General features: G+C 39.5%; 1 protein-coding gene across 2 annotated transcripts in view; it reads right to left on the bottom strand.

Annotated features, from left to right (window-relative positions):
• SNX2 (sorting nexin 2) overlaps nucleotides 1–22,201 on the bottom strand; it is a 58,008-nt gene extending 35,807 nt beyond the window's left edge. Inside the window, exons 1-3 of one of the 2 annotated variants that reach the window (XM_005305150.5) lie at nucleotides 21,770–22,201; nucleotides 8,909–9,026; nucleotides 664–827 (exon numbers count right to left, since the gene is read on the bottom strand). In XM_005305150.5, coding sequence (XP_005305207.1) covers nucleotides 664–827; nucleotides 8,909–9,026; nucleotides 21,770–21,877 — 390 coding nt within the window. In that variant the 5' untranslated portion in view covers nucleotides 21,878–22,201. The remainder of the gene's footprint in view (nucleotides 1–663; nucleotides 828–8,908; nucleotides 9,027–21,769) is intronic. The other variant, XM_065599277.1, reaches the window with a different exon arrangement.

Raw genomic sequence — 22,201 nt, 5'->3', positions numbered from 1 at the left:
CAGCACCAGATTTTTGCTCTTGAACAAAGTAATATTGATGGCCTCCTACGATTAGATCCTTAAGGTGGTCCGGCAGTTTATTCAGTTTGTCCATCACTGGTGATCTTATTGCACCACCAAAGTTCTTATCATCCAGGTGATCGTCAGCCATGTAGCAACATTTCTTGATACATATGCCACTTGTGATTTTTAAAGCAGTGCCTAAAGTTAGATCTACAACATGCCAGTGGGAGTTCAAGTACTCAGCATCTCTTCAGTATTTGCCCACGACTATTTCAAGTAATGTTTTTATTTTGCAACTTTTATATTATCAGTGTATTAGATGTTCATATGGGAGCAAGGAAAATAATTGTTATGGACTATAGATTGAATCTTGATCTCAATATACAGGGAGTTGTGAACAGAATCCCCTAAATGAATATTCATAAGATCTTTTCTAAGAAGGACATCTTGCAGAAAGTAAACACGCAATAGATATTTGCATAAATTTCACCCCCCCCCCCATGGCAATGAATGTTCTTGTGATTCAGAGTCTACATAGTTAATACCTTCAGTTGCAATTTTTCATGCTGTTTTAAAAATGAAATACCATAACTTAAATCTATACATATCATAGCAATAGTATTTGCAACAAAGTGTTAAAATACTAAATTATTCAGTTACCTCTTCCCTGGATCTATCAAAAATCACAGGGGCTGTTATACTTTTTGATTCCATTCTGGGAGTTACTAGTGTAGTGGGCGTTACAGGAGTGATTGCAGGAGTAGGATCTGGAGACAGTATTGGTTCCCTTTCTGGACTGTCCAGAGAAACCTCTTCTGTAGCTTCTAGGTAAAGATTTTATGAATTAGTACAAAATATTACACAAGATGCCCATAACATACATGCATGATATAAAATATTTCACTAGCACACTACCTATAAGTTTATTGTCATTCATAGGAATGGATTGTACATCTTATTGTATATCTCTTCATTCTTCAAATTGAGAATTATTGCAAACATTGCACTAATAGTTTAATGGAGAATGCTTATATGGGTTTCCATTGTACTGTTAGTTATAGTTTACATTACAGCCTTCCTCCAATTTCAGGGGTTTTGTTGTAAAATTTATCTGTAAAAATTTACTTTGAAGTGAACTTTGCCAGCAAGGTCTCTGTTCAGAACAGAGCAATTAAATCAAGGGATATTTGGGGGCACAAGGAAGAACTGACTTTGGTAAGAATAAAAACAGTGCGTGAAGTGGTTAGTTTTAGAATTCACTACTCAAATCCCAATAAGTATTTAGATATTGTAGCAGATGATGAAGCCTTCAGTGGAAGTCTTTAGGGGGGTATTTTTTTGGGGAGGTGAGGGAGAGAGAAAGGGGTGTGTTTCTAAGATTGTGAGAGTGGCAATAGTCATTCTCTTAAATTAGGAGAGCTTGCATGCAGGGTAGTGAAGATTTCCTACAAATTTTTAAGCATACAGATCTGCTGCACATATGCAGTATTTATATAAATTCATGAAGTTCAATATGGTCAACAATCCAGAAGCTAAATTGTCCATTAAGCAGGCTTTGAATTGATAACTGAGCATCTTCATAGCCTATACAGATAATTCCTGTTTTAAGAATGAGGACAACCAATGAAGCTAAAGAATGCACAAAATTTAAATTACCTTTATCGGTTTTAACACAATGCATAAACCACCTCAGACACTCACTACTGTAAGATATCCAGGCAAGAGATTAGCAGAATTCAAAAAGATTAGGCATTTATATGAATAGTAAAAATATTCATACTTACACTAAATAGGATTAAAATGCATAATATATACAAACCATTACATTTCAAGACATAATTCAAGTACTCTCTGGAGTCCAGAGAAATGACTCCCAATGCCTAGATACTACATATTTGTCAATTATAAGTTTATCGTTCCTTCCCCCAGTACCTGAATTTGGGCACAGTCTATATAAATCTTTATCTCAACCAGAACAGAGCTTTGTATATTCTGAAATAACTCAATGATATTTTTACTCAAATTATTACTTAACAAGATATGCACTTTAAAAACTTATTTAACAATAGCTTTTTGATAGTAGATAATGTTTAGTAAACATTTAGCAGCTTTCATATAATTTTATTTTGATTACTTTAGAATTACATAAACAAGAAAACGGTTATAATCTGGACTTCCCATGGCAAATTGTATTCATATACCAATGCAACTTGGACATGACTGACTTTGGAGTTACTCTGAATTATACCAACCTAACGGAAAAGAACTCAGTTCACTAAGTCTATTGATTTTTACAAATAGCACATCAGCTCAAGGCTGCAGCAACAGTTTATATTTTCAGCTGGAAACTGAACTGCCTTGCTTTTGTGAGGTTAACAATCTTTAAAGTTATACGTGTTGCATACATAACTGCACACCTTTTTTAATGTAATTAAGGACCCAGATTCTAAGTATATTTAGCATTTATATTTAGTATATAAACTCATATGCCTTCATTGTACTATTCAAGATGCAATTGTTTAATTTTTTCATATCAAATGGAAACATTACATTCGCTGTTTCTATAGCCCCTGTTACTTCATGCATAACCTCTTGATTCATGTAGCAAAATGATCAATTCTTCCATATGTAATTTCTTGCCACTCTCTCATCCCCATTTTACCTCCAGGGACCATGAAGATCATGAAGATATTTGGGCATATTTTGACACTTAGAAGCACTCAAGTCAGGACGCCCTCTAACAGGAGGAAAGATTCTCACTGGCAAACATTACTTACATACTGAACCACAGTATCTGAGGAACTGCTTAAATTATGGGAGCTACATAAGAACAACACACAAACAGTTTGCGCTAAACATCAGCCAGTGCTGTTAGTGTGGGCATTTCCAGACTCTAGAGTTCCACAGTGATTTTCAAAAAGTGAATTGAAAAGTAAAAAAGTTTATGCCCTTTACTGCTATTTTGTAATGTATAGTGACTGCCTAGAAGGTCCCACCCCCTCAAAAAAGCTTTTTTTGAAAAAAAAAAAAGTCAGAAATATAAGATTCATTTATTTGGCTAGCTGTCTTCGAAGTACCCAAATGGTGATGTCAAAGCTGCAGCCCTGCATGCTCTCAGATATGTAGAGGGGATACTGATTCTCACAGTAACAAACTAAAGAAATGTAGTCTGAGAATAAGCATGGTCCCACCTCACTTGGGGAAAGCTGTAGCTTAGGTTTTAGATAAGTGTGGGAAATCACCATTAAAGTCCTCCTAAGAGCTTACTAAGGATATCCAGCAAAAAGAAAGTGGCAACCTGTTACTACTGTATGTATTTAGACTGCTTTATTTCTCAAAGGGCAGTAAAAGGCACCGCTTTTTGCTTTGCAGTTCACTTCTAATACTTATGGGTATGTCTACGCTGCAATTAGACACCCATGGCTGGCCCATGCCAGCTGACTGAGGCTTGCGGGGCTCAGATTGTGGGGCTGTTTAACTGTGTGGCGTACACATCTGGGTTCGGGCCGGAGCCCAGGCTCTAGGACCCTGTAAGGTAGGAGGATCCCAGAGTTCAGGCTGTAGCCTAACCTAAACATCTACACTGCAATTGAACAGCCCCGCCGCCCAAGCCCCGTGAGCCTGAGTCAACTGGCATGGGCCAGCTGCAGGAGTCTAGTTGCAGTGTAGACATACCCTTATTGTCCAACTACATCCAATCAGTTACATCTGTCCCACGTAATCAGGGTATAAGTGGCTAGGCTCTCTCACAGAGACCTAGCAGAAGTCTCCATTTTGCTTTTGGCAGTTAGTGCCCTTTCACACAGATAAATGAGAAAAGTTAAGATTGACCGTTCACCCATTTTTCAGTGCAAAATGTACAGTTTTATCATTTTCTATTCCACTGGAGCTCTTCCTCTGGTGCCATTATCTACTACACATTTGTCAGTATTTGGCGCTGTAATTTATCTGTCAATTTGCTAACCTTATGTGCTCAGCCACCATACTTTCAAACTTCAAGAAGCCTTGGTACAAAACCAGGAAATAAAGGTAGTCCAGTTAAGACTATACAACTGGAAGTGAAAAATCTATAAAACATGAGAAACTAACACAAGCAGAACCACCGATTCTGACTACAATAGAGAACCTAACCATACCACACGTTATCAGTCGGACAGAACTAGTTTCAGAACAAATGGCTGGTTGTGTCTCCACGCTAGCTATACTGAATTAGTTTAAGAACCTCAGATCCATACTGGTTAGCTATTTTCTCCCCCTCGAGTGTAATACAAAGTGCCGGTTATCACCTATAAAGTGATACATGTGCCGAGATCCACATACTTGAGAAATTGTCATAGCAATTCAGATGAACGTGGACATTTCTGCTTTTGATTCCTAGATGCTTCTGCTTTCAGTTCTTAAGAAATCACTTAAATGACATTTTTGTTTGATATATTTCCACTGGAAAAATTCTTTTCTTGTCTGTTTCACCAGAAAATGTGTTTGGCAAACTTCAGACCCGAACGTAAAGCATATGTTAAGCCAGTCTTTGGGCCATGTTATTTTAGTCACATAAGGAGGAAATTCACCAATTTAATCCAAATTTAAATGTTTAAAATATTTTACAAAATCTAAGACCACTAGAAATGTTTACACTGATTTTTAAAACCTCAGAGAAATGATTTTTATATAAAAGTAACTTTCTTCTGTTGTGTATGCTCGTGAATGTGAAAGTAAAATGGACTAGTATTGTTCTAGCTAAGAAAAATGCTTAACAGCATAAGCAGCAAAATGCAAATTATTTTAATTTTGCTTTAATATAGTCTAAGGTGCTTTAGTCACAAGTTTTCTACTGTATGTGTCAGCCTACAGTAAGTACATTATACAGTATACATTTTTATTGTGCAAAAGATCTTATATTTTAATGTTAAGAGTATTGAGCCAAATAAAGCTACTATACATGATTTTTTTTGAAGTACAGTGAAACTCATCTTAAGTAGTTACTCTATACTTACAAAAATGATTTTCTAATAAACATTGAACAGATTTGCACTCCATAGTCAGGAAAATCTTAAAACAGGAGGGGATCATTTCCACAAGCACCCAAGTTACCAGTCCCATTTTCAAAAAAGACTCATGCACTAGGTGTATTGAAAGCCAGTGAGACTTGGGCTCCTAGTGCATAAGTCTTTTTTCAAAATGGGACTTGGTAGCTTTTGAAAAATGTTACCTGAGGTACACAAGTGTTAGTAACGGTAACCAGCTGAATAAAGCATTGGCATCAGTGTGACACTGCATTTAAAGAAGGGTTGAAAAAAATTACACTTGCTAAACAGACTGCATCTAAAATACTATTGGGCTTACAGTATTTGAAATCTAACTAGGATGATGACATAGATTTGCTAAGTATCAGGGGGTAGCCGTGTTAGTCTGTATCTACAAAAACAACAAGGAGTCTGGTGGCACCTTAAAGACTAACAGATTTATTTGGGCATAAGCTTTCGTGAGTTAAAACCTCACTTCTTCGGAGTTGCATCCGAAGAAGTGAGGTTTTAACTCACGAAAGCTTATGCCCAAATAAATCTGTTAGTCTTTAAGGTGCCACCAGACTCCTTGTTGTTTTTATAGATTTGCTAGTTTTCTTTGAGATAGCCACTTCTACACCAGGACCAAGAACAGAAACATACACAAAGATAAACATTCAGAAATGTTTACAGTTATAGTTCTTTTTAAAACAGAAATAAGAGCACTATTATCCTTATTACAGAAATGATGGCCTAGAAACAGCCCCAGTAAGATTGTTTCAAATGGGATACATAATTCTCATGAAGGTATTTGTAAGCCTCTGATAAATGAGACTTCCTTCTGGCTTCATAAGGTAACTGCCTCTTTCGTTAAAATGACTCTTTGTTCGTTCAAGAAGAAACACAGAATATTCAACTTCTAAAAATCATACTGAGACACTGCTGATGTAATTTAATAGCCATGCCACCTTGTGATCAGGCACTTTATGTTAACAAAAGCAAGAATGAGACACTATCAACCTGAGTTATATGCTGCTCATCAGAGCTTCCCCTGTGGCTCTTGCGATCCACAAACAACTGATAATCCACTTATTCTACCTGGATCTCAGAAATAAAGTGCCAATAACAGAACTCCACAATGTGGATAATAATCAACTTTTTTTTAAATAAAGAAAACTGATTTTTATTTAAATTAAATACAGGTGTTCTTTTAAAAAAAAAGGTTATTTGAAATTGTCAACCTGTTAAAATAATTAAAATTAATACTAAGCAGTGGGTGTTTGCTGCCAAGTTTCACCAGTTCAGTGGTTTGAGTCACTGGCGAAGCACCTGGAGCCAAAGTTTGCTGAAGTGCTAAGCCAGCTTTTGACAGTAATAGCCTCTTCTGCAGGTGCAGAGAGAATATATTTTCCATTTCATTTTCTTCAACTAGTTCAGTTCAATGAGTAGTTCGTTTAAAGTTAAGAAACCAGTTGGGTGTTGAGAAAGCAAGAAAGCTTTTTTTCCTCCTCCACCCTAAGAATAAAAACTTGGTGTAAGAGGATGAGATTTAATCATTGTAAAATCTTGAAAGATGTGATAACAAGAAACAAATTGATTCAATTCACTACCTACAGATACTTCCTTTGTTTAATAAATAAGTTTTAAATTCAAAACATGTTTTGATAAACTTTTTTCCTTATTTATCTGGCACATTTAAAGTAGTTTTATTTAATGAAAAAAAATTAAATACTGGTTTTGTGCATTTTAAACTGAATTTTCATCCCAACAGAGCTTGACACAAATAGCAAGTTAATCTAGCAAATAAGAACTCCATCATTCACAATTTTCTACCACAGCAAAAATGTAAAAACTAAGAGTCTGAACAAATGTAAAGTAAGCTATTTAACTGCTACATGTGTGTATAGCTGTTTAGTGTGAAAGTTACATTTAGTTGTAAATCAACATGTTTTAATGATCACCAACCAATGAGAATCATTTTTTAGGAAAATAATTGAAAAGTATAAATGCAAAACAATTAAAATTGCCAGTTTCAATCAAGGTTTTCTGCTTACTGATTAGAGTCAGTGATTTAAATTGCTAACAGGATCCAATCACCAACCCCCCTATCGATATGCAGTAAAGCAGAACCAGTATCCAAGAGAGGGAAGAGAGATTCCACCCTGCTTTCAGCATCAGGAAGTGAGAAATCCAGTGGTTATAAGCCAAAGATCTGAATATATATTGACACTCTATCAGCACTAATGAAAGCGCATTGTGACAAGCTTCATCAAATCGTGCATCATCTGTGGATTGTTAGGACAGGATTCCTAATGCTATCTATTACAGGCAGCCCAATGCTACATTTCTGCAGCTGTAGTTAAGTGGCTACATGTCTGCTACTCCAGCTAACAGTAGGAGATGCAATTAAATTTGCTTTTAGGCCATCATTTTTGAGTCTGGGTACTTAAGGTTTAGCTCCTAAATCCAGGTTTAAGCACCCAATTTTCCAGCCTATAAAAAAGTTTCAAGGAGGACAAGGGCTCTTTATACAAAGAAGAGAACCACAATACAAAAAGGCAAAGAAACAAGCAATAAGGCAATAACTATTTTATCTATATCCAATTTACTTCTGCACATTGCTATACTCCATCTAACATACACTTCATGATATCCAGAGCATCACATTCCACACCAAAACATACAGTCTAAGCTAGGACTATGAGAAAAATGGCACTGAACTGGAGGAGCAGGTTAGTGTATTTATTTGAAGATATACAGCCCGCTGTACGTATAGATGGCCAAACAAACATGTAATTGTCTTGATTGGTGAATGCATGCTGATCACTGAACAATGTATATTTGATTTGATTTTTGGAGGATAGACAATGGATATTTGACAAGATAAATGAAGTTTATCATAGTTTGTAGACTATTATAATTACAGTTAGGTATGCACTTCTGGTGCAGAGTATGATGCTGTGGAGCATGTGACATATTGTGAATGATGGATGGAGAATATCTTTGTTCTGATCCCATGTGAAAACTCCTATTTCACTTGAAACCTCGGAAATCTGCTTTATTATATGAAATATATCTCCATATTATAAACCTTGTGAAAATATTCTAATTTCAGTATAGGTACTAAGGAAAGATGTCCATGGTAGCTATCACAAATTTCACTACAGTATCAAGTTGCCATTTCCATTTGATAGTTACTTGAGACAATTTTACTCGTTCAACAGTAGATGATTAATTAGGTGATAAATGTGGGAAGAAAGTGTTTCCAACCCATTGTTAGTTTTATGTGTAGACAACATTGTGTGTTATATACGAGCTAAATCTATGATTCAACCATTAAAACAATTAATTAGGAAGGCTTAGTTTGAGCCTGAGTACAATATTTAGCAACATAAAATTTTTACATTAAAATGTCATCAGGTAATCGCAATGCACTAAATAGGACATAGTCCAAACAATTTAACTAAATTGAGATTTTTACTGCAGTTATCAATAATCTTAAAAAAGCAGTATCCCCAGGAGTTCACACAGCATTTCAATAATGTAGATGAGTAACCAAAACGACTGACAACAGTGGCCAAAGAAGAGAATCCAAATATCAAAAAGGTAGACCAACTGTTAAAAGTTTTTCTTCAAAAAGCATTTGCTGAGGGGGAGTGGGAGAGAATCATTGTTTTAGAGAGCCACAAGTCCATTTTATCATATTAAGGCATATGCATTTTAAATTCAAGTTCAACATTACAAATTTAACTACTTCATGTTTCCTCACAACTATACATCGAACAAAACTGCAGCTTTTTGAAAGAAAAAGGAATAAAGTTTCCATTACAGTATACCCCAAACTCAAAAGTGTAAATGTCCATGTGAACTATATACTTTAAGAGAAAAGAAGAGAAAATTACCAGCAAAAAGGTCTTCCCTGTCATCATCTAGTATGATTTCTGCAGTCTTTGGACCATTAGAGTTTGTGCTGATGTCTTCTGTAGGAAGACTGGCTGGTTCCGGAGACGATGGGCTTGACTGTTAAAAGGAACAAACAGTTAGGAGGTAAAGAACTGGTACTGTAATCTGTTATAATCATTTTTATGCATTGCCACAATAGTCTTTTAACACAAGCAGAGAAAGCAACAACAACATGGAAAGGAAACCGTGTCAGCTATTTCCATTTCCTACTCCTAGTAGGATAACAATGACCAAAGGAAATGAATTAGTCACCAACTCTTTTCACTTATTCTTTATGGACATTAAAAAATTCACCTTTTCCTCTTCTTGATATGCATTTCCATAAGTTAATAAATATGTTTTATATAGTTAATAAGATAGAACAAAGAGCTGCTGTAGACAAATCCAGAATAAGTTTATCTACCATCTTCAACATTGAAATGTTTGAGTCTGGTTTCTCAGATTGCTGCACTCAGTTCCTTTTTGTAAATTTATATTCAAAACAAACTGCAATTTAACCCTTCTGAACAGCTGTCCAAGATGTACAAATATGTCCACAAATCAGTTTTTACAAATAGTAAAGGAATGAGTTAATTCCATTCGGATTTTTATTCTGCAAACTGTTAAGTGTCAAATCGTGTTGTCATGGAGGTTAAGCCGGCCTCACAGAGACAAGCAGCATTTTAAATCTGCTGTTACCTATCTAACTTATTTTTCATTCTGAGGCATATACTAAAGTATCAAACAATTCATAGGATTAGCGTTCAGAGGTTAGCTGGGACAAACAAGAAAGAAATCCAGCTTCAGTGCTGTAACCAGGCCCCAGTTCTTCCACAGCTACAAAATTCACCTTTTGCTGAAGAACTGTACTCTAGTATCCAAGTCTTTGTTTTAAAAAGCCTGAGTAACAGACTTTAAGCATGGTGTAAATTGTCCCCACTCATTTCAAAGGGTGTTTAGGTAATCATGCAGCTTCATAGCTGACATCACTCTGAATCATCACAATTCTGATTTGCTTGACATTTCAGCTAAAATAACATTCAAACAAGAAATGCTATATTGATTGTAACTAATATGCATGCTCATTTAACTCAATAAAATGTGTCCATCATTTCAAATTAAACTAAAGCTACCTCGATTTTTTAGTTTGCTGCAAGGGAATCCCATGGTATTTATGAGGGTTTTTTTTAAGTAAAAGTTAGGACAAACATCCTTTAGAGCATGCAGTGCCTTTACTACAAAAACAGTCATATACTGAATCTATGGCACAACGCTCTTTGATAAAGAAAAAATAATTTGATGTCAGGATGTGACTCAAAATAGCAAGACTTTATGCTAGTAGCCAAGACTTTGGACAATAAAGCCTTGCAGCAAAGCAGACAGTCTTGCCCATTTTAAGTGATATTAAGGATTCTCAACCGGGTCTCATGCCTCCAATACAAGTCATGCGGGAAATTCCCTAGCTCTTATCTTTGGCTTGGAGGGCCAAATCTTAAACTAGTTCAGGAACACTGCTCTGTTGGGTATATTTCAACTTTGAGTTCCTCAAAGACACCCTTCTCCGCCCCATCTGCCAAAACACATTCTAGCCAGTTCCTTATAAGCATGAAGCAAGAGCTCCCCTAACCTCCAAGAATATAGGAAAAACCCACATAGGTTGGGGTTCTGTGCTGAGTCTCCAGGCAGCACAGCACAGAAGATGGAGTTTAGGGTGGGAGTAGAAATCCTCCCAATTATAAGGTTCTCAAGGGGCCAGGGCAAACTCTGGAATAATGTAGAGCAGTGGCTCTCAACCTCTTCAGGCTAATGTACCCCTTTCAGGAGACTGATTTGTCTTGTGTACTCCCAAGTTTCACCTCACTTAAAAACTTCTTGCTTACAAAATCAGACATAAAAATACAAAAGTGTCACAGCACACTATTACTGAAAGATTGCTTACTTTCTCATTTTTACCATATATTATAAAATAAATGATTGGAATGTAAATACTTTGCTTAAATTTCAGTGTATAGTATATAGAGCAATATAAACAAGTCATTGTCTGTATGAAATTTTAGTTTATACTGACTTCACTACTGCTTTTTATGTAGCCTGTTGTAAAACTAGGTAAATATCTAGATGAGTTGATGTGCCTCCTGGAAGACCTCTGCGTACCCCCAGGGGTACATGTACTCCTGGTTGAGAATCAGAGATGTAGAGAAGCACTACTTTCATCGCAGTGAAGAAACAGAGTACCCACAGCATAACAGACTTTAACCCCCGAAATCAGAGATGGTTAGGTAGGTTGGTGACAATCCTGCAAGGTATAGTCAGAGAAACAGAACAAACAAATAGTTGTCTCTTCTTAAAGGACACTAATCAGAATTTTTACTCTTGGAGAGTAAGCAACTCAGAGGAATGTAACAAAGGGGAAAAAATTAACTTTAAAACAGGCATAAAATGAAGGCAAATGCCAAAGAACCAGAAACAGTTAATTGATTTGACAACTTAAGGGACAGACTGAAGTAAGTGGGGAGAAAGTTTGAACTCCCATTACTCAAAAGCAAACTCGGATCTGTAAAAATCAGAGCAAGATTGCTGTAGAGCAGGGGCGGGCAAACTTTTTGGCTTGAGAGCCGTATCAGAAATTGTATGGAGGGCCAAAAAGGCCCCCCTTGAGAACATCCAGCCTATCCCTTGGCCCATGCCGCTTCCCGCAGCCCCCATTGGCCTAGAACAGTGAACCGCAGCCAGTGGGAGCTGCAATCAGCCAAACCTGCGGACGCTCCAGGTAAACAAACCGGCCCGGCCCGCCAGGGGATTTCCCTGGCATAGGAAATGCTCCAGTTTGGATTCACTGGGATTATGTATGATTAGCACTTCGGGCAACTTATATTTAGATTCCTAATTTTAAAGCACCCAAACTTTGGGCTTCAGTACCTAATGTATAACATTCCCATTTTCCATGGATAATGTGGCAGGTGCAATTTTAATGGGCATCTGTAACAGGGAAGTGACCAATAACCATATTAATAGTCCTGTCACAATGCCAGCCTCTTTTCACATCTACATGTCCATCTTTCAAAGCCTCTGTTCTCTTGTTTTAACGTGGGATGGTCCTGATAAGGTATCTCAACCTGGATTAGGTCCTTCGGCAATGCACTTCACTTTCTGGTTTCATTTGGCATCTGTGTCCTATGCAACACTGTTGCTAGTGGGCTGTATCATTGTAGCTATTCACATCTTTCACTGGCTAGCCTGCAACTGAAGGAACATACATAGGGTACATTCAGTGTGAGGCAGATAATACTGTCTCCCTTCATGATGGTTTGCTTTTTGGTGTTTGGAGGAAATTGTGGCATAGATGAGAGCAACGTGACTAACTCAAGCCATATAAGACTGATGAGGTGTGCTCTGAGGGCTACATCTTAAAATCTATCTAAATTTAAGCAGGCTATTAGATGAAATACCAGCATGTTAAACAGTGCCTTTAAATGGCAGTGTGATTCATCCAGCGTGCTTGACTGAGCAACACTGGCTACCTTATGGTTTCTGGGTGGAATTTTAGGTAGTAATGGTTTTGACCTATTCTTAAACTGCTTGGGACTTGCCTAAATGGGAGACCATGTCTCTCCTGGCACGGCTGCCACTCTTGCAATCAGAAGAGATCCTGAGCTTGATTTCTCCTTCATAAAAAGTAGGGGAACTGATGGCAGAACTTCCTCTGTAAGGGGTCCTTCCTGTGTAAGTGCTCAGCTTCCCAAGGTTTAAATAGCTCTGATTTGTAACTCTTCTTGTCTAAAGGAGCATTGGTGAAAGGGTGAGGCTGTTGAAGGTGGGATTTGTCTAGTAGGAAAGTGGAATGGAGGATTTAAAAGTTGTGATCAAATTATTTGGTAGGGTCAAAGTACCAAATGCTGCTACTTTACCCAGCTTTTACTTCATTTTCCATGCTTTTGTTTTTAAATGTATATCATGGGTTTCCTTTACCAAAATACATGTACATAAACATGATGACTACATGGTTACATGTTATATAGTTACTAAACTCCACTATTTGTATTCAGTCTCTACAGCTGAGGTGAGCAAACTACAGCCCGCAGGCCACATCCGGCCCGTGGGACCATTCTCCCCGGCCCCTGAGCTCCTGGCCTGGGTGGCTAGCCCCTGGCCCCTCCCCTGCTGTTCCCCCACAGCCTCAGCTCACTGCGCCACCAGCGCAATGCTCTGGGTGGTGGGGCTGCGAGCTCCTGGGGCAGCCCAGCTGCAGAGCCCAGCCTGACCCGGTGCTCTGTGCTGTGCAGTGCGTGGCTGGCTCCAGGCAGGCAGCGCGGCTGCCTGTCCTGGTGCAGCCACGCCGCCAGCCACCAATGCTCCAGGCAGCACGGTAAGGGGGAAGGGAGCAGGTAAGGGAGGTTGGATAAAGGGCAGGGGAGTTCGGGGGGTGGTCAGGGGCCGGGGGTGTGGATGGGGCAGGAGTCCCGGGGGAGGGAGGGTAGACAGTCAGGAAGGAGAGGGGGGGTTGGAAGGGGCGAAGGGGGGTTGTTGGGGGCGGTCAGTGGACAGAGAGCAGGGGAGGTGGATGGGGCAGGAGTCCCGGGGGGCCGTCAGGGGCGAGAAGCAAGGGGAGTCGGATGGGGGTAGTGGCCGGGCCATGCCTGCCTTTTTGGGATGTTCTCAAGCAAGCCTACAGCCATCTCAGAAGGACAAAAACCAGTAGAACTAAATTAATCACCCACATAGCTTGTGCTGGAGGCATAAAACGCAGGAGTGATAATCCTGCATAGATGGTATCTAGAAAGAAAACGGAGATACTGGCCACTTGTGGTTAAATATCCCATGGCTCTATTCACAAAGCGAGTAGGGATTAATAATTTGATTACATTCAGTTTACAAAAAAATGCCTCATTTCAGTTGTATAACGAATTCCTTTTCTGGTCTATAAACTGCTGGACAGTGTATTAGACACTGTTAGACAGATGACATGTTCATCACAGATGATGATGCATTTTAAGATGGGTTAAGGATCTATATATTTCCTGTAGTACCTAACTGTAAAGCTGTTTGAGTTCTTTTGGTCTGAAAGACATTACATAAATTCCAAGACAAAAGACTGCTAATTAGAGTTCAAGTTGAGAGTATATGTAAGTAATGTAACAGTAAGAAAAAAAAAAAAAAAAAAAAGCTTGAAAACATTAAATACCTATTAACCAGAGGACTAAATCTTCTAAATAAAGGTCTGTAGACTAAAACAGTTATTCTGAAGCTTTCACACACATTAGATTGCAGTTTTGTAAACAGATGAGCCCAAATTAGAATTGTACAGCCTTCAGAAAGACAGGTGTTATTTCTGATAATTATGAAGGTAGTAAAAAGGCCAAGTCACTGAACTTTTCTGAACTGAACCTACAGTAGTGACTAAAACACTGAATCAACAACAAATACTGAAAGGATGTAGTGGAGCTGGGACACAACACTGTTCAACCTCACTAATAAGCCATTATTCGGCATATTCAGTTATTCCTGCTCTATTCCACTCCTTATTCTGTCTAGAATGAGCAGAGACCAGAAAGTGTTCAATCTCTTGCTTATTTTGCTCCTGTAAGTATCAAGAAGAGCAGATGGAATACCCAAGAAAAGTAGAGCTGATGTATCAGAGCAGCATAAACTACTGGCAGGGTCATGGAGAGGGGAGATTTGAAGATGATCAGAAAACGGAGCAAGATTACATGGGGGAAAGACTAAGGCCCAAAAATATCTTCAGTGGGGGTTGTGTATGTACACGTGCATATTACTCCTGGAGAAATTCTGCGCCACTGTGGAATGCAGAATTTGCAGAATTCCATTTTCCCCACAGAATTTCTGGCCGCCCCTAAGTGTTGCTGAACTCTGCAGAGCCCAGCTCACAGTAATCGGAGTGCCTAGCGCGGCTAGCCTGGAGACTGCACGCTCTTTGATCCTCATTCTCCCGGGACGAGAGAGGGCCTGGGAGACCCAGCTCTGGCAAAGGGTGAGGAAGGGCAAGACCACAGCACACCATGTCCCCTGGCGAGACAGTAAAGAAGTTGGACTGAGTAAAGGCTATGGGGGTGCTGGTGTCTGAACCAGGATCTGCCCTGAGGCTCTGGTGGGAGAGGTGTGGTGTGGGTGTCTGGGCTGGGGGGGCTCTGTGGCTGGGCTCTGGTGGGAGAGGGGGATGCTGGTGCCACGGGGCCAGGGGGTGCCACGGGGCCAGGGGGGTGCCACGGGGCTCAGGTCTGGGGGGAGAAGGGGGGTGGGTATCTGAGCTCTGGAGGCCCCAAACAGCTCCCTCCAGCACCGCACAACTGTAACTGGGTTGTTGTAGGGATTTCTTTAACTCTCTACTCCTGGGGAAATCTTTTTTGCTGTTCTCTGTATTGTTGATATACTTTTTGAAAGGTATTTTTAAATAAATTATAAAAATAATTGAAACTGGAATAATTATATTGTTAGACAAATAAAATATGCAGAAATTTTAATTTTTTGGCACAGAATTCCCCCAGGAGTAATGGCATACATATATGCATTGAGTAAACAGCAAGAGTGAGGAAACAGGTTAAAGACACAAAATGGAAGGAGAAAACTGAAAAGAGACATGAGATGTAGGGAAAGATTGAAACATCTCCTGACAGGAAAAAATGCATTCAAGGAGTCAAAAGCAACAGGTATGGATCCAGTCATCTGTCCTATGATAGAAGAAATAAATATAAAACAGAAGGATAGAAGAGTAGTGTGTCAGTTCTTTTTGCATCAGAGACAGTTAAAACAAATTTCTAAGTATAAGACTCTGGCCTTACCTCCACCTATTAGCTAAATCTGCATTTGAAAGCATATATTTCTCCTCTACTGTAATGTGAATCAGTTTCAGGGAAATATAGGCAGATTTTTCCACTATCAAGAATTTTATCTGCACATTTATTACTTTTATTACAGAAGCATCAGTAGTGGCTCCAGTTATGGTTGCATGGTTTCAATTAAAGCACGGATTAAAACAAGTGTGAATTGTCATCAAAACTGCACCACTTAGTCTTAACGTGCAGATTTAGTTTTCTGTAAAGTTACAATAAAACATTCAATAGTTGAGGAGTTTTTGAAATGTTAGGGCTGAAGTCTAATGTTTCCTAGATTCTTTAGCTTAAAAATGGATTTGTCTTCATAATCAAAAGATGAGGTAGAAGGACACACAAACAGATATTCATAAAATAGACTAGTTAAAAAAAACAGTTGGCATTATTCAATCACAAATGCTGGCATGGAAGGCAACAGAAAATATTCTTTAGTAATCTGTAGATCTAAACAGCCTAGGGACCTTTGCAAGCTCGGTAACTGCAGGTCACTGAACTAAATATAGCTCGCTGCCTCAGATGTTTCCAAACTGCGGTCCATGAAGGACTATTAGATCCTATCTTGCTGGCTTGCCTTGCTTTCAGGTGCTTCTATAGGTTCTTCTGTTGTAATGAAGAGCCTACAGACCTGTAAAAGCAGATGGAAATAAGGAAGTCAGCATAGCTGTCTATTCCTGAAACCTGCTACGTAGAAGAGGAGACAGGAGATGTCTGTCACCCACCAAGAGAAGAATATCTGGGAATAAGACAAATAAGGGGCAGGGAACCAAGTGCAAGGGAAGAGAAAGAACAGGGCAACAGATAAAAATAAGAGGTGAAGAGAACCAAGGGACCTGGGGGCAGAGAAGCACCTACAAGGGAGTGAGGAGGAGGGGAAAAGAAAAGATGTGAGGGGAGATGAAATACAGAGCAGAGGTAGATAGCAATTATCTTTTTTTTTTTTTTTTTTTTTAAAGGAACACTTGTTACAATAAATAAACTTAACAAAACAAAAATCCTAGTATTACTTTTCCATGCAAGCAATTGCTGCAGTTGTCAAAAGAATGGTTTGTGACTATGAGTGGGAGGGGAAATAAGCAATCCATTTTTTTATTACGATGCAGCCAGTACTCTGAAACAGTTCGAGAATCTCTGCTCTACTCTATTTGGCATCTTAAAATTTTATACTTATAGCAAATAAACTTATAGCTAAGAGAGTTAAACAGTGATGTGGTGCTTGAAGTTTCAAGCATATAAAATATATGCTTAAAATATGAGTGCTTTAGCTCCCATTCCCCAATAACTAAAGTGTTTAGTGCCCTTTCATTAAGCCTCAAAAACCTCCAAACGTTCTGGATACAGAGCATGAATCTAGAGCCTGTAATTTAACAATATACAAGGTTTTACGCACACAGATCATAAGGTTAATATGCAAAATTTTTAACCCCTCATATTCCTTCAACATGTCACAATAAATGATCTGGAAAAAAGGGTAAACAGTGAGGTGGCAACATTTTCAGATGATACAAAACTACTCAAGATAGTTAAGTCCCAATCAGACTGCAAAGAGCTACAAAAGGATCTCTCAAAACTGGGTGACTGGGCAACAAAATAGCAGATAAAATTCAATGTTGATAAATGCAAAGTAATGCACATTGGAAAAATATCATTCCAACTATACATATAAAACGACGGGGTCTAAATTAGTTATTACCACTCAAGAAAGACATCTTGGAGTCATTGTAGATAGTTCTCTGAAAACATCCACTCAGTGTGCAGCAGCAGTCAAAAAAAGCAAACAATGTTGGGAATCATTAAGAAAGGGATAGATAAAAAGACAGAAAATATCATATTGCCTCTATATAAATCCATGGTACACCCACATCTTGAATACTGCGCACAGATGTGGTCACTCCATCTCAAAAGAGATATATTGGAATTGGAAAAGGTGCATAAAAGGGCAACAACAATTATTAGAGGTATGGAGCGTCTGCCATATGAGGAGAGATTAATAAGTCTGGGACTTTTCAACTTAGAAAAAAAGACAACTAGAGGGGATATGATAGAGGTCTATAAAATCATGGCTGATGTGGAGAAAGTAAATAAGGAAGTGTTATTTATTCCTTCTCATAACACAAGAACTAGAGGACACCAAATGAAATTAATAGGCAGCTGGTTTAAAACAAACAAAAGAAGTATTTTTTCACACAATGCACAGTGGAACTCCTTGCCAGAGGCTGTAGTGAAGGCCAAGACTACAATAGGATTCAAAAAGAACTAGATAAATTCATGGAGGATAGGTCCATCAAGAGGCTATCACCAGGATTGGCAGGGATGGTGTCCCTAGCCTCTGTTTTCCAGAAGCTGGGAATGGGTGACAGGGGATGGATCACTTGATGATTACCTGTTCTGTTCATTCCCTCTGGGGCACCTGGCATTGGTCACTGTCAGAAGACAGGATACTTGGCTAGATGGACTTTTGGTCTGACCCAGTATGGCCGTTCTTATGTTCTTAATATGCTTTACATACTGCAATATACAGTGATATACACAGAAAAACTGAAAGTGGGTAGAGGGACAATAAAGGTTGATTGAAGTCTGTACAGTGAATTTTTACATGTCAATATTGCTGTTTACCAAGATATACGAGGTGTAATATGGGTAAGGCAAAGTTTCCTGAGCTAGTAGTTTTCACACTACTTACATTTAATTTTCTTTAAGTGTGATGGTCTTGTGTTACACTTTGTCTAAGGTTTATATTATTAACTGGAGCAAACATATTTAAGTTAACAATGTTTGTTTTGCAGGGTAAAACTAAATAAATACATAGATGTTATAAAACATTCTAAATCTAAATTTGAAGCATAATATCTGATAAAGAGTTTTCATTCACTCTCTTGGTTTTACTTCCACCAAACAGAAAATAGAAAATGAAGGGCATGATCTTGTGATATGTGAATGGCAACAAAATGCAAAAGGTGAGGGGAAACAATAGACTATGCTAAGAGAGGGAAAAGCAAATTTTAACAAAAAAAAAAAAAAAAAAAAAAAAATCAGCAGAAAGAAATTCTTGTTAACTCTTCTTCCAGCCAGAAACAAAGGGAAGGGATGAAAAAATAAAAAGTGGGAAGACTCTCCTGTGATCAGCCTGAGGAGGAGTGAAGAGATAAGCTTCAAGTGCAACAGACATCTAGGAGCCAAAACAAGAGCGGGAGTCCCCACCTCTGTAGGCTCCATAGTCAGCACTCAGGTAGTTGGGATCTCCCCCATCCCCATCAATTAGCGATGAAGAAAGAGGATGTTTTCACCTTCCTTGGAGTTATCCTTGGACTGCACTGTGCCCTCCCACCCACCATCTTCCATCCTAAAGAATCTAAGAAATATTACTAAAGCAGGTACAATATGAAAGTTGTTAGAGCCACAGAATTTAAAAGCACAAGTTTCATAATCTCTTAATACAGCAGCCTACTGTAAAGCAATGTTATCAGGTTGTTAGGCCAAGAGTGTGACCCATTTATTATTTTACAGCAAACAAGTATGTTAGGAACCTTAGAATACAGAAAAAGAGACAGAGCTGCTGCCCTAAAGGGTTTACAATCTAGTTTGAGACTAGGCAGGACTTTGTAGACTATATATAAAACTGAACTTTGTCAAAATTCTAACTGAAGCCATTATCTCACACATGTACCCCCTCCGCTCAAAAAACCCGCTGCATGTAAATGAACTGTCTTCTTCTGACATATCAAAATATTTTACATATGAACATTAGGTATGTGTGATTGGAAGGTTATAAGAGGAACAGTATTTACTCATACATAAGAGGTAAAAAATCAGAATTCCTAGAAAATGTTATTAGGAGTAACTTCATACTCTCTGCTGAAACCTCAAAAGGACACTTTTTTAAATTACCAGGGGGTAGCCGTGTTAGTCTGTATCCACAAAAACAACAAGGAGGCCGGTGGCACCTTAAGAAATCTCACTTAGAGGTTTTTTACCCACGAAAGCTTATGCCCAAATAAATCTGCTAGTCTTTAAGGTGCCACCGGACTCCTTGTTGTTTTTTTAAATTAGTCAATTCAAATGAGTTAGTAATTCTTTTGATAAACAGTTCCAAAACAAGTATCGATTTTTAAAAAATATTGAGGGTTTTTCCTTCTACTCTACTTATGTTTATAAGGCTCTTTTCAATTAATCACTTTCTTCCAATTAACTACAGAGAGAAACAGTGAAACAAACGCACTGTACACAGAGTGCTGTCCAATGCACAATGGAAACAAACTGAACTTTCGTCGGTTTTTCAGTTAATCTGTAGTGTTATTTGTACCATAGGAGGTACCAAGCTTTCCATACAGAAATGTGATTTTGAAGTTAACTGTATCCATTTAAGACTGGACTTTTAAACACAAAAAGATGTTTGTTGTTGTATGGAGATGGATTAGCCATAAATTCCATCACACCTCTCTCTAAGTTTGTAGCTTTATTCTAGGCAAGTAAGAGAGTTACTTTTTGTGTTTTAATGCAGTTCATCTGAAAGTACTAAAATATATACAGCCCTATTAGTTTTTCAATCTGGTCTAACAAACTGAATACTTTATATATGTACACAAGTGGGCCTACTACTGTATGCTTTGCAGATTTATTTTTCTGGGGAAAAATTGCCTGCAAACTGCATATTTAAAGTTTTAGTATTTAGCCTTTTGTTTGTAAAGAGAGAATTCGCCTCAAAATACATTTATGTGCCTTATTATGTGTTTGAGAACATAATTTACTATATTTTTGTTACAGAAAGATAACACTGATAAAGATAGACCACATATGAACTGAACACACTGACCCATTACTGTAAAGTTCAGGGGCAGGAAGCTTCCTTCAACAAAAACAGGAACACTTCACATATTAGCTAGATGTCTGCATGAACAGGACATGTCATGTTGTGCATTACAGTTTTGCATACTGAAAACAAAAATCAGGACAAATTACAGAGGAGAGGGAAGCTATCACTTTATAAAACTTTTTTTAACCTATGTAGACACTGCTTATTTAAAAAAAAATGTTCAATTATATTTAATGGGGGGGGTGGAGATGGGTTGCTTACAAAAAGCAAGACAGGTCTAGAGTTTTCAATAGCTGCACAAAGTTTTAAGAAACGTAGTTACTAAAAAATAATATGGTAATTGTAGGTTTCAAAAACCCTCAAATGGATGCATCTCTCTAACTAGTCATAAGTACCATCCATCCCTAAAAAGAGGCAGATGACACTGAACTGCATCAAAATGAGAATCTTCAGACAGTGAGGAGCTCCCAGGAGCTGCTCAATGTCAGCGTTACAGGGAAGGAACAAACTCATTTTAATGAGTGATCACATAGATTCCTTGAGCAAGGCAAGATAGAGGGATTTTTATCTTGGAAGGAAGTGGGTTATGTTTTCAGACCATGGGTTGGGGAGATGCAAAAAGTGAGATCTGGGGTAGGCAACATTATAAAGGGGAATGAGATGTTATTCCAGCAGGGAGACAGAGATGGGGGAAGAAAGAACATCTGGCAGAAGTAGAGACAGGTAGCTATTTCTCAGGTGAAAGCATGATTATCTCGGCAGCGCAGCGGAGGCTCCCTGGGAAAGGGAGCCCGGGACACTGGAGGGAGAGCGCTCTAGCAGGGGATGACAGCTCCAGAGAAGTGACCGCCCCGCTCAGGGGATACACACCCCAGCAGGGAAGGGGGAGACCGTTACCCGGCGCGGGGGAGGTAGCTCGGAAGGGGTCAGAGGACGCCAACGCACCGGGGCAGGTTGGGGGCGGGGCTTCCTGTCACTAGTCACCGGAGCGCGGCGGAGGCCGGTGTGGGGACGCTGGAGCCCGGACATTCGGGCGGGTCAGTGTTCTCTGGGTACTGGGCGCGCGGGGTCCGACGGCCGCGGCTCTGCCCCGCAGGGCACGAAAAAGGTGGCGGGGGCCGGGTGACAGGGACGCCGCGCGGGAGCAGGGCCCCGCCTCTCACCTCCAGCGTGGACACAGTGCTGGTGAACAAATCCTCGCCGTCCTCCAGCTCCTCGAGCTCGGGCTGCCTGGCTTCCCCGAGCGGAGGGGGCTCCCTCTCCGCCGCCATCTTCCCTTCCGTACTGGGGCGCGAGCTCCTGGTCCCCTCCGTCACGTGACGAACAGGCCCCGCTCCCTTTAGCACGTGACTAGAGCGCGCGCGCCACCTTCCCTGTCTCCGGAGCCGGGAGCGCGCGAGTTGAGCAGCGGCTGTTCTGGAGCTCTGGACACTCAGTGTTCGGAGGGGCGGGGCAGCGGAATGCCCCGCCCCGCCCTGCCCTGCGACCAGTCGCGGACAGGTGTCGATGGCTGTTCTAGGCCCAACGGCTGTGCTGGCGCGAGGCGCTGCTCTGTGAGCGGCTGGGGGAGAATCGCTTCCTCTCAGCTCCGCGTG

This window comes from Chrysemys picta, chromosome 6, assembly GCF_011386835.1.
Source record: "Chrysemys picta bellii isolate R12L10 chromosome 6, ASM1138683v2, whole genome shotgun sequence".
In the NCBI taxonomy this organism is placed as follows: Eukaryota; Metazoa; Chordata; order Testudines; family Emydidae; genus Chrysemys; species Chrysemys picta.
This window is presented reverse-complemented; position numbering and strand designations above follow the sequence as displayed.